This window comes from Hemitrygon akajei, chromosome 13 (genome assembly GCF_048418815.1).
Source record: "Hemitrygon akajei chromosome 13, sHemAka1.3, whole genome shotgun sequence".
Lineage (NCBI taxonomy): Eukaryota > Metazoa > Chordata > Chondrichthyes > Myliobatiformes > Dasyatidae > Hemitrygon > Hemitrygon akajei.
In genome coordinates this window covers 46,651,145-46,663,444 of record NC_133136.1, presented here as the reverse complement: position 1 = coordinate 46,663,444, position 12,300 = coordinate 46,651,145, and the positions used below count along the sequence as shown (strand labels likewise).

Below are 12,300 nucleotides of genomic sequence, written 5' to 3'. Positions count from 1 at the left end.
TACTTTTGTCAGTTGAATAAAGGTTCACGTGAATTAACATATCACAGATTTTTGTTTTTATTGCATCTTGGAAAATATCCCAACTTTTCTGGAAATGGGGTTTGTATGTATAGAATGCCTTAGGATTCTATCTGCCAAGCATTTTCCTAATTCCTCTCTTTAGTTCTTTTCTGATTTCTTTATACTCCTCATGTGATTCATTTGGTCCTAATTTCCAATGCTTTACATAATTCTCCTTTTCCTCCTTGACTAAATTCATCACCTTTCTGGACATCCAAGGTTCTCTTTTCTTTCCACCCTTATCTTTCCTTCTAACAGGAACATACCTTTCCAGTACTCTGTGTAATTCATCTTTAAACACCCCCATATGTTTGATGTGGACTTGCCAGAAAGAAAAGGTGTTCCCAACATGACAAGCATAAGTTAAGAAATTTAAATTACCAGAAATTTTAAAAAAGAAACCTAATCCAAAGTAGCATTAGGCATTTTCAGCTTGGTTCAAAACCAGGTAACAGTGAAGAAAATGCTGCTGTTGAACCTAAGGAGGGTCTTCAAACTCTTGTATGTCCTATCTGACAGCAGCATCATGAAGAGGGGATGGTCCAGAAATTGGGGTTTGTTAATGATGGTTTTGCCCTCCTGAGACATTGCCACACAAAGAGGTCCTTGACATTGAGAAGCTGCTGAGTCTACTACCTACTGTAGTCCTTTCAGTCCCCATGCACTGGAGTGTTTATACCAGGCTGTGCTGAACATTGCCCGGTAGTTCCGACATTCACATCATGAAGAGCTCCGAGAGGCTGGTCAACTCATCCATTAACTTCAATCTCCCGGATGAACCTGATCCACTGAAACAGTCTATAGTGGACGGCATTTCCCTAGCCCCACGTTCATCTTTGGAGCACTTGGACAATAAAGACATCTACTTTAGTCAATTATTTATTGACTGCAGCTCCACCTGCAATTCTATAATCCCAAGCAAAGACATCTCCAAACTCCTAGGGCTGGGACTCAACACTTTCCTTTGCAACTACCATCAATCCCTGACTTCCTGACCAACAAACCACAATCAGTAATGATAGGCAGCAGCAACACCAAAGTTATTCACGACACTGGTGCCCCACAAGGCTGCACCCTAACACCCTTATTCCGTTCCCTATATATTCACAGCTGCATGGCCGCATTCTGCTCTAAATCCATCTACAGGTCTACAGGCGACACCACCATAGTGGCCATGTCCCAAGTAATGATCTCCAAGAACAGAAAGGAGATAAACAGCGTAGCGAGATGGTGTTATGACAACAACTTTTCCTTCAATGTCAGCAAAACAAAAAAGCTGCCGAATGACTTCAGGGGTGGGGGTGATACACACATTACAGTTACTTTAATGCTGCTGATGTCATGGGAGTGGAGAGCTTCAGTTTCCTACAAGTGAACAGTTTTGATAACGCTGAGCGCAAGGTTGTTTTTATGACACCACTCAACCAGCTGACCCATCTCACTTCTGTCCGCTTCCTTGTCACCATTCATGATTCTGCCAATGATAGTTGTGTTACTGTCAGATCTATAGCGACACACTTGTCCATATAAAGAGAGTCCAGCAGGGTGTAGGCAAACCTGAGTGGCAACTGTGCCGATAGTCAGTGAGGAGAAGGTGAGGTTTTTGATCCGCACTGTTTGTGGTTTCCCAAAGAGAAAATCAAGAATCCATTTGCAGGAGGAGCAGCAAGTACCCAGGTCTTGAAGCTTAATAATAAATTTTGAGGGGATGATGGAGTTCAATGTTGAGCTGCAATGATCGAACGCCTGACATACAGTTTGTGTTCCAGTTGGCCGGTAGAGGAGAGCCAGCGAGATACTGTTTGCCGTATATCTGTTGATAGGAGAACTGGAGCAGATCCAGGTCCTTAGTGAGGCAAGAGATGGTTGGGCCATAACCAACCTCCCAAAGCACTTCATTATTATGATGGGCTTGGATACTGCTGGGGTCCTGGTTAGAAATAGTTAGAATACCAATTATAAGAAACAACACCTTTGAATAATGGTATTTACACTAACATTTGGTGGTTACGTATTCTAAATAGACTACAGTACCATAATAGGCTCTGAGCACAATTTGATTGCATAACTATATCATCACACTATGAGAAGGATATGATTGCACTGGAGAAGTGAAGACAAGATACACCAAATATTGCCTGGATTGGAGCTTTTCAGCTATGGGGAGATATAGGATAGGCTGCATTTCTTTTCCTTTGAACATGGAAGACAGAGGCGTGATCTGATTGAGGCACACACAACTAGAGTAGATAGACATATGACAAGTTTTGAAAAATCTTTCCAAGTTAGTAGAGGTGTACAAATATAGAAAACACAGGTTTAAGAAACGGTTTAGAAAATTTGTGGGGAATTTATGGAAAATTACTATGCAGAAGGTGGCTGGAATCTGGCATATACTGCCTAAAGAATGGTGGAGGAAGTATCCTCATAATATTTAAGAAGTTCTTGCATGAACATTTGAAACACCAAGGCAGAGAATGGTATGGCAGTTAAGGTAAGTATTTAATGGTCTGCATGGACTGATATGGCCCGTGTGGCCCTTGAAGGGCCATAAGTTAGATATGGCCCTTGTGGCTAAAGGGATCGGGGGGTATGGAGAGAAAGCAGGTACAGGGTTCTGAGTTGGATGATCAGCCATGATCATACTGAATGGCGGTGCAGGCTTGAAGGGCCGAATGGCCTACTCCTGCACCTATTTTCTATGTCTCTATGACTGGTGGGCCAAAGAGCCTATTTCTATCTTGCATGAATACATACAAATACTCCACAGTAGATACAGAGGGAGAAGGGACTGGAAGGGTATAGTATTATATGGCATTTACTAGAATATGGTACAAAAGTATTGTGCAGCTAAGGTCTGTGACATGAATGACCTTTCTGAGCTGTGAATTCTGGAATTCTACAAAGGTAAGGAGTAGATTTCAAACAGGAACCTTATCATCCTAGGCCTCTTCTTTCAAGATTGTTTCTTGACTGCATTTTGTTTTGTTGAGTTGTTCACTTCTCAGTTGATAATGATCACTTGACCAAGGTCAAGCAGTGTATGAGTTTCCACTAATTTCACAAAGCTTTGTTTAATGATACAAGGAACATTAAGAATAATATAGAACCTGTTTGGATAACCATTTCTCCAAAGAGAGTGAAACATTAGGCTGCCTAAACAAAAAATTATAACTTAACTTCAAAGCACCAACTCATCATGATTAACTATACATGCAGTAGCTCCTTATCATTCTTACAAAGCAGGTTCCAAGATCTTCAACTTTTAAAGCAAACCTGTTTTCTGAAGAGAAATTTTTAAAATATTTCCAACCATTAAACATGAAGCAGAAGAGAAGATTTAATGAATTTTAATGGCTTAATGCATTTTGACTACGAAGTGCAGAGGATGCATAAAGACAATAGGATACTAGTATTATATTATTAGATCCATTACATACTTATAATACCTTTTAATTACTAATACTAAAATAAATATGCATTAATAATACTCATACATGAATTTCAAAATCATTTACTATTAAATAATCCATTCTGATTTCCCTTGAAAACATTGAAAAATTTATTTGTAAAATGAAACAAATGTTCAATCTTGCTCTCATTTTTCATTATACTCTTTGCAACACTGACATTCTTGCCAGTCCTCACAGAAGTCTTTTGAATTTAACTCTTTTAAATTCTTTAGGTCAGCACAGACAAAATGGTTTGTTATCCCGTCTAGTCCACTTGATGCTCTCGATGTTTTTGTCTATTCTCGTATGCAACAACATCAAACCCTACTGTCATTTACAGGTGGCTATGCCTCAGAGGTGCTGCATTTCTCTCATCAAAGCATTCCCCTTCTGCCCAATATAAATTGGCTGCCATTTTGTTATAATCTTGTTCATTCTTCAATTATCATCTTCAAGATTGTTTTTTATGATGTAGTAGTAGTAAGTATGATCTCTCGTGTTGTGTATGAGGTTCTCCGGGGCATTGGGTGGGATGTGGTGGGTCCTCGGGTGGCTGTAGAGGCCAATCTGGAATCCACATAGCTGAGATGTTAGGTTGGACTCCATGGATGGAGAATGCCTGTGCATGATTTGTTTAACGTGGGGAGGCTGATACACAGGCAGCCACCTCATAGTCCTTGACAGATCAACACAGTACATAATCACATATTTTACTCAGGGGGAATGTAGGTTCATGGGGATATTAGGAGGATCCAACAATCAACCATTAATTAAAAAGCTTTTTTTTGGCTCAAGTTGTGGTCTTGTAAAAAATCATGCATTTTTTTTGTAAATCAGACAGGCGCAGTATCACTAATATCCCGCTATTGGCAAAACTATTCACCTCTGGATAGATGTCATAAATACTCTATGTAGTATTGTCATATACAGTATGTATATACAGAACATTTATGTACTCACAATGAAGTACATTCAGCCCAACAGGTTCATGCTGGTTCCTAATGCAAAAATAAATATGAATATATTCTCAGCCTCTCAAAACTCTCAAAACTTAAATTTCTCTAATATAGTTTCTGTCATACAGTACTTATATCCTTCCCTAACATTAATATTATATAATATGGCCATAATTACATAGTTCTGTATTTTTATATCGCTTATATTGTTCCGCTTCATTCCCCTTTACGAAATTTGTTTGCAGATTTTCCCTGGTAGTGTTTTTGCATTTAGGGTTAGAAAGGTGTGCTGAATATGTATGTTGTCAAATGCCTTAACCCCTTTGCATACCTCTTGTGTCCAATTCATATCAGGGTAAAGCAGTTCTCAATGAATATTTTACTGTATTTTTTTACACATTTCCATGTTTTCAGTGTATTTCTTCCTCCAGCTCTCACTCACTACTAGATGGCCTCTAGATTGAACTATCAGTGTGATTGATGCTTTATTATTCTATTGATCTATTTGTTTTGTCAGAATCAGGTTTAATATCACAAGCATATGTAATGAAATTTGTTGTTTTACAGCATCAGTACATTGCAATACATAATAATAAAAACTCTAAGTTATATATATAAATAAAAATTAAATAAGTGATGCAAAAAGAGAGGGGAAAAAGTACTGAGATAGTCAAGACATCAGCCATCTCTACTTCAGGGATCCTACCAGCGCTCCGCCTTCCACGTTCCACAGGGATCGCTCCCTCTCCACTTACCTTCTTCCCGGCACTTACCCCTGCAAGTGGCCATAGTGCTACACCTCCCTCACCTCCATTCAGAACTCCAAACAGCCCTTTCAGGTGAGGCAACACTTCAGCTGCAAATCTGCTGAGGTCTTCTATTGACCATAAGACCATAAAGTGTAGGAGCAGAGTTTTCCACGTTGGCCCATCGAGTCTGCTCCGCCATTTCATCATGGTGATCTGTTTCCCTCTCAGTCCCAATGTCCTGCCTTCTCCCCGTATCCCTTCATGCCCTGACTAATCAAGAATCTATCAAGATGCCCAATGACTTGGACTCCACAGTCACCTGTGGCAATGAATTCCACAGATCCACCACTCTCTGGCTAAAGAAACTCACCACAGACTCAACCTGCAAATTAATCTTGAGGGAATCCTGTATTTGGCCTCCCAAGTCCCTTAGCATCTCATTTTCTTCTGTTCTTTCTCCATTTAGAAAATGGGCAACCCTTTCATTTCTTCTACCAAAGTGCATGACCATACACTTCCTGACATGGCATTCCATCCACCATTTCTTGTTCATTCTTCTAATCTGTCTAAGTCCTTCTATAGCCTTTCTACTTTTTCAAAACTACCTGCCTCTCCAGCTTTCCTCATATTGTCTGCAATTCTGTCTGGTGCTCCCAACATGGACTCCTCTATATTGATGAGATTCATTGTAAATTGGGGGACCGTTTCATTGAGCATCTCTGACCCATCTGCTAAAAGTGGAACTTCCTGGTGGCCAAACCTTTTAATTCCAATTCCCATTCCTGTTCCAACATATTGGTTCATGGACTCCTTTTATGCAATGATGAGACCACCCTCAGGATGGAAGAGCAACACCTTGTCTGTGTAAACTCCAACTTGACATCATGAATATCAATTTCTCCTTCCAGTTAAAAAAATTCCCTACTACTTCCCTCTTGTTCTATTCCACACCCTAGCCCCCTATCTTTCCTCACCTATCACCACCCCTGGGTCCCCTCCTCCTAACTTTTCTCCTATGGTGCACTCTCCTCTCTTATCAGATTCCTTCCTCTCCAGCCTTTTACCTTCCCTACCCATCTGGCATCGCCTTTCACCTTCTAGCTATCCTCCCTACCCTCCCCCCACCTTCTTATTCTGTCATCTTCCCCCTTCCTTTCCAGTCTTTAAGAAGGGTCTCAATCAAAAATGTCAACTGTTTATTCATTTCCATAGATGCTGTCTGACCAGCTGAGTTCCTTCAGCATTTTGTGGGTATTGCAAGAGACTATTAATGACTATTGATATATTACTACACCAATATGGAAGTCTCATGGTTGGCTGCCCAGGTTTTGGGTTTGGGAGCTGCTATTGATGATACCCTGGCAAACTGCTGCCATGCAAGCTTTGGATAATACACATTAGTTACTGTAAATCAGTGAACCATAGAACATTACAGCACAGAAACAGGCCTTTTGGCCCTTCTTGGCTGTGCCGAACCATTTTTCTGCCTAGTCCCACTGACCTGCACCTGAACCATATCCCTCCAAACCCCTCTCATCCATGTTCCTATCCAAGTTTTTCTTAAATGTCAAAAGTAAGCCCACATTCACCACTTCATCTGGCAGCTCATTCCACACTCCCACCACTCTCTGTGTGAAGAAGCCCCCCCAAATGTTCCCTTTAAACTTTTCCCCCTTCACCCTTAACCCATGACCTCTGTTTTTTTTCTCCCCTGGCCTCAGTGGAAAAAGCCTGCTTGCATTCACTCTATCTATAGCCATCATAATTTTTGCATCTCTATCAAATCACCCCTCATTCTCCTACGCTCCAGGGAATAAAGTCCTAACCAATTCAACCTTTCTCTGTAACTCAGTTTCTCAAGCCCTGGCAACATCCTTGTAAACCTTCTCTGCACTCTTTCAACCTTATTAATATCCTTCCTGTAATTAGGTGACCAAAACTGCACACAATATTCCAAATTCAGCCTCACCAATGTCTTATACAACCTCACCATTACATTCCAACTCTTATACTCAATACTTTGATTTATAAAGGCCAATGTACCAAAAGCTCTCTTTACAACCCTATCTACTTGTGACGCCACTTTTAGGGAATTATGAATCTGTACTCCCAGTGGTAGAGAAAGAGCTTGAAGTCAGGCTTTTAGTTAAAGTGGTAATTAAAATAAAAGTTTTACTGCCATAGTGGTGGGTTTCTCAGGTGCCTTTGGGACGACATTCCTCCAGACAAGTTAAGAGCATAATAGTCTTGCTTTAATCATATAGGAACGCTTTTAAACAGTCAAGAGATGAGTCATTTGCCACATAATTTCTACCCACGAAGTACTGCAGGCTTTAACAGCATCAGAAATGTATCCAGTTACAGCCTATCACCTGTCAGCATGTACTCTTTTGTATTCTGGCTTATGCCCCTTCATTTCCAGTCCTGATCAAGCTTTGACTGTTTGTTCCACGCTATGGATGCTACCTGACTTCCTGAGATCCTCCAGCACTTCATGTGGGTTACTCAACACTTCCAGCATCTGCAGAATCTCCTGTGTTTACAGTATAAGCATGTCAAGTAGGCAGGTTTAGTCATTTTCAGAAAAATTACTGTGCGTGATGAAATGTTTCAGTAACACAAAAATCTCAACTTCCCATTTTCTGTAGTTATTTGGAAGTACATTTTCTCATGGGTCAGTGGACTCTGGCTCTTCTATTGTCTTAATTAGTTAGTTGTTCCACAACCCTCCGTTAGACCCAGGTGGAAAATGTTTTAGTTAACTCAAGTTCCTGGTGTTTATACTGTATGTTTTTCACTTGATATTGGAAATGTCCATTATAATGAACAGGATCATTACTTAACTATGTGTGAGAGAAAGGAGATCTACTGACTACAAAGAAAGTTAGCAGACATTAGATTGTTATCTAATCATTTGAATGCCCCATATAATGGAATGAAGTTTCCTCTTCCTTTGTGATGAAGTACCATTTAAGAAATTGCATAATACTGGGACTAATTATTATTAACTAATTATGGTTCCTTCATAGCAATGTTGTTAGTGCATTACTGACAAGCATCACAAGGCAATAACTGAATTCTAGGTAGATCCACTATATTGAAAATTAAGTCCACTTCAAATTGAAGTCCATCAAAATTTGATCCAGGTTCCATCAGGCCTGCAGTCCGGCATCAGTAGCTGAACAGGTCAAGTTCATGGGGAATTTCACTATAAGAAAACAGGATCTAAGTCTGCTGCAGCACCTCTGTCACCAATGAACATATCACCAGAGAGGAACGTCGGGCTCTGCAGAGAAGAGGAGACAGCAGCCTCATTCACATCGAACGGGAAATGATGTGGAAGACTGTCGGATCAACATTGCTAGCCACCGTTCATCCTCAGTAATGGCCATACTCACCATGCTGGCCAGAGCACGGAGCAACCGTACTGCTCAGCCTGTCTTGCCACAGGTGATTCTTTGCCGAAGAAAAATGCAGCAGATAGGACAAGGGTTCATAGCAGGTCTGGCAGTGCAGTTTGCAATCCTCAGCCTGAGCAGATGTCACCTCTGAAGTACAGTGGTCAGTGATATGCATTCTGGTCAGTGTTCAGACACCAGGGACAAGAACTTCATAATGAATCTACACTCCCTCTCCAGGGTAGTATTGAGCAAGGAATTAATGTACAGGAATGTTGCTGTCTGTGATTTTTGTAAGCATCTTTCTTTTGTCATTGTCTGTAAGAACATAGCCTTTTCTTCTGGTGAATATGCTGAAGTGGGACAAGTTACCTTCATCATTAGTATTTATCTTTTGATTGTCTGAACTTAGGAATAATGTTACTTCAAATATAAATTTCCAATAAAAAAAATTCAGTGCTTTGTAAAGTGTAACTTTTAATCCAAAATTTTAAATCATCCAGTAAGAAAACACTGTGAATGAATTAACAATTTCACTCATTTGCTTTTTAATATCTTAGCCATTACAGAAAATTAAAAATAACAAATCTACTTGTCAATACTTTCAGACTTTCAGATCATCATTATATTATGAAGGGTTTTTTTCTTCAAAGGCAATAAATGAATCTACGTTTTATAAGCCACCCTTGACCATTACAGAAAAAAAAATTTAAACTATTTTTCAAAGCTTTCAATCATTTCCAGAATAACAAAACAGATCATCAATATATTTTGGAAGTCTTTTTTTCCTTGCATACAACAAACAAGGCATGTTTTATGATACACAACTCCTCCAATGGAAATTGTTTCTCCCCAAGATTTCCAGGTGATTTCCAGCTGGGATTTTCAGCCTTCTATTGATGATGCTGGGATTTTAAAGAAAGACATTAAATCTCCTCACGTTTAAACTTACAAAATTATTTTGCCAAAACTGAAGAATTGCAAATCAAAATTAAAAGGCAGCAATGAATGTAAACTTTTGAAACTTACTTCTGAAACTTTTTTGTACACCCAACCACGCAATTTTGATAAACGGGTATACACTTCAGGTCTTCCTTCCTCACCACATCCATGGCCCCAGCTTGTAATTCCAACCAAATACCATTTTCCATTATGTTTGCATGCTAAAGGACCTCCTGTATCTCTCTAAACAAAATATATTAGACATTATTGCTTAGAATTTCCAAAATGATATATTATTATCCTAATTTATTACCTGTTAGAACAGCAAAATAAACTTCCCAAGTCTCATCAGGGTGTAATGGAATTTGTCAGCAGAACAACAACAAATTCAAAATTCCACCCAGTAAATTAAATGAGTCGAATATGAGGTAATGTTCCTGCCTGGGAGTTTGGTCTACAGTGAACAAAAATTATATCTTGACAAAGGAAAAGTAAAATTATCTATATCCAGTAATCCATAAGCCGGAACCATGGTGACATGGGCTGCCAGCATAATGCTCACTGCTTTGACTTGGCCCGAATGATTCGTTTCACTGTATGTTTCAATGTTCATATGACAAACAAAACTAATCTTTCCAATAAATCTTGACTTTCATAATAGTCATAGTTAAGAATAAGCTCCTCAAGCCTGCTGACCTGTGCAATAATTTGACAGCTGATTTGATCTTTGCTTCTCTATTTCTCTGTCCATTCCTTCTGACCCTCATTTTCCCTAAGGAATGCTTAATATATAGATATTTGAATGTGTTATCCATTGTTTCTTGGCTGACTATTACACATATTTCTTCCTCCAACCTGCCTCTCTGTTGACGTTTGATATTTTCTCACCTTGCTGACCTCAAGAGAATCAAGTACAGTATCCTGCTTAGATCAACATACACCGAATTGTAAAAGTTAATTTAGTTTATTTGCAACCCCAATGGTAACAATCAGATGTTTCACTGTGTTGTAGGGGAAAGAATAATGAGGGCTAATAAGGCCATAAGACCAAAAGATATATGAGCAGAATTAGGCCATTTGGCCCATTGAGTCTGCTTTGCCATTTCTCATTGCTCATCTAATTTTCCTCTCAGCCCCAATCTCCTGCCTTCTCCCTTTATTGCTTCATGCCCTGACCAATTAAGAAGCTATCAATCTCTGCCTAAAATATATATAAAGACTTGGCCTCCACAGCTGACTGTGGCAATGAATTCCACAGATTCACCACCCTCCAGCTAAAGAAATCCCTTCTCATCTCCGTTCTAAAAGGACACCCCTCTGTTCTGAGGCTGTGTCCTCTTGCCTTAGACTTTCCCACCATAGGAAATATCCTCTTCACATCCACTCTATCAAGGCCTTCCACCACTCAATAGGTGTGAATGAGGTCACCCCTTATTCTTCTGAATTCTAGTGAATGCAGGCCCAGAGCCATCAGACACCCTTCATATGACAAGCCAACTAATACACAGGGATAGATATGGAGTGCGCTACTGTTGTAACAGTAAATCACAAAGCCTCAAGGTAGAGACATGGAATGCACCCAAGTTTCAATAACTTCATTATGGTGCGCACCCATTCTTGTAGTATAAAATGGATTTGCTGTTAGACCTGTGGGTAATCATTTTATTCTTTAATCAGTACTAGTTTATTACTCAACTAAGTTGTTCTATAAGCACCATTCTGCCATCAAAATGCAGCTTTACTAGTATTCTCATTAACCAAGAACTTAAAGGCTGTACCAAATTCATGTTCGGGTTGATCAGCTTTAGCTGGTCTCCTGATGCACAGCACTTTTTTCAATAAACTGTCCACTATTCTGAACATCGACTCCATGTGGCCTCTTCAGTTTTGTGTGTCTCTCAGCGTTTTTATCCATTAAAATTCACTTGCGCAAATAATCCATTACTAATTTTTATATTAATGGTTCTCTTTTCCAGTGATATCTGCAATATGAGACAAGAATCTCAGCAGATGGCATTTTCAGTTGGGAGGTCAGACTTTAAAGATTGGTCACAGGAGCCATGGTAATCCATGCCAACATTAATGCCCATTAACCTTTGATAGAGGTGGAGAGTTGGAGGTGAGTCTGTCCATGTAAATGGAAACAAAATCTTCAATTACTGTCATGATCAGAATTTTTATTATTTTATTTTATTTAAAGATACAGCACGGAACAGATCCTTTCAGCCCATCAAGCCATGCCGCCTACTTAACACTCACCTGGTCACAGGACAATTTACAATTAACCCACTAACCATTACATCGTTAGACTGTGGGAGGAAATTGAAGGACCTGCAGGAAACCCACATGGTCATGGGGTAAATGACAAATTCCTTACACACTGCACTGGAATTGAACTCTAATCTCCTAGGTTCTGAGATGTAACAGTGTCGCACCAACTGCTATGCTACCATAATGCTACATCTGATTTTATTCTAACCTTCACAAAATGGGGACAAGTTTAAAGGGACATTAATTGCAAGAATACAAAATCTGACCAAGAGATTTTTTACAATATTCAAACAATGCAGCTATAGTAGGAACCTATCTGCAGAAGACCAAGGCAAATAACTATCAATATTTTATTTCACTCTGTAAATTCCTGTTTTAACAGAAAAATATACCTTTTTACTTTAAAGCAGTGATGCAAATTTTAACAGATCTTAACAGATTCCTTACAGTATAATTTCTGCCCCAATTGTGG

General features: G+C 39.4%; 1 protein-coding gene across 4 annotated transcripts in view; it reads right to left on the bottom strand.

The window, feature by feature from the left end:
• Nucleotides 1-9,072: 9,072 nt before the first annotated feature.
• Nucleotides 9,073-12,300, bottom strand: part of LOC140737843 (uncharacterized) — a 185,607-nt gene continuing 182,379 nt past the window's right edge. For all 4 annotated transcript variants that reach the window (XM_073064541.1, XM_073064544.1, XM_073064542.1 and 1 more), the window contains 2 exons: nt 9,645-9,800; nt 9,073-9,520 (listed from right to left, as the gene is read on the bottom strand). In XM_073064541.1, coding sequence (XP_072920642.1) covers nt 9,509-9,520; nt 9,645-9,800 — 168 coding nt within the window. In that variant the 3' untranslated portion in view covers nt 9,073-9,508. The remainder of the gene's footprint in view (nt 9,521-9,644; nt 9,801-12,300) is intronic.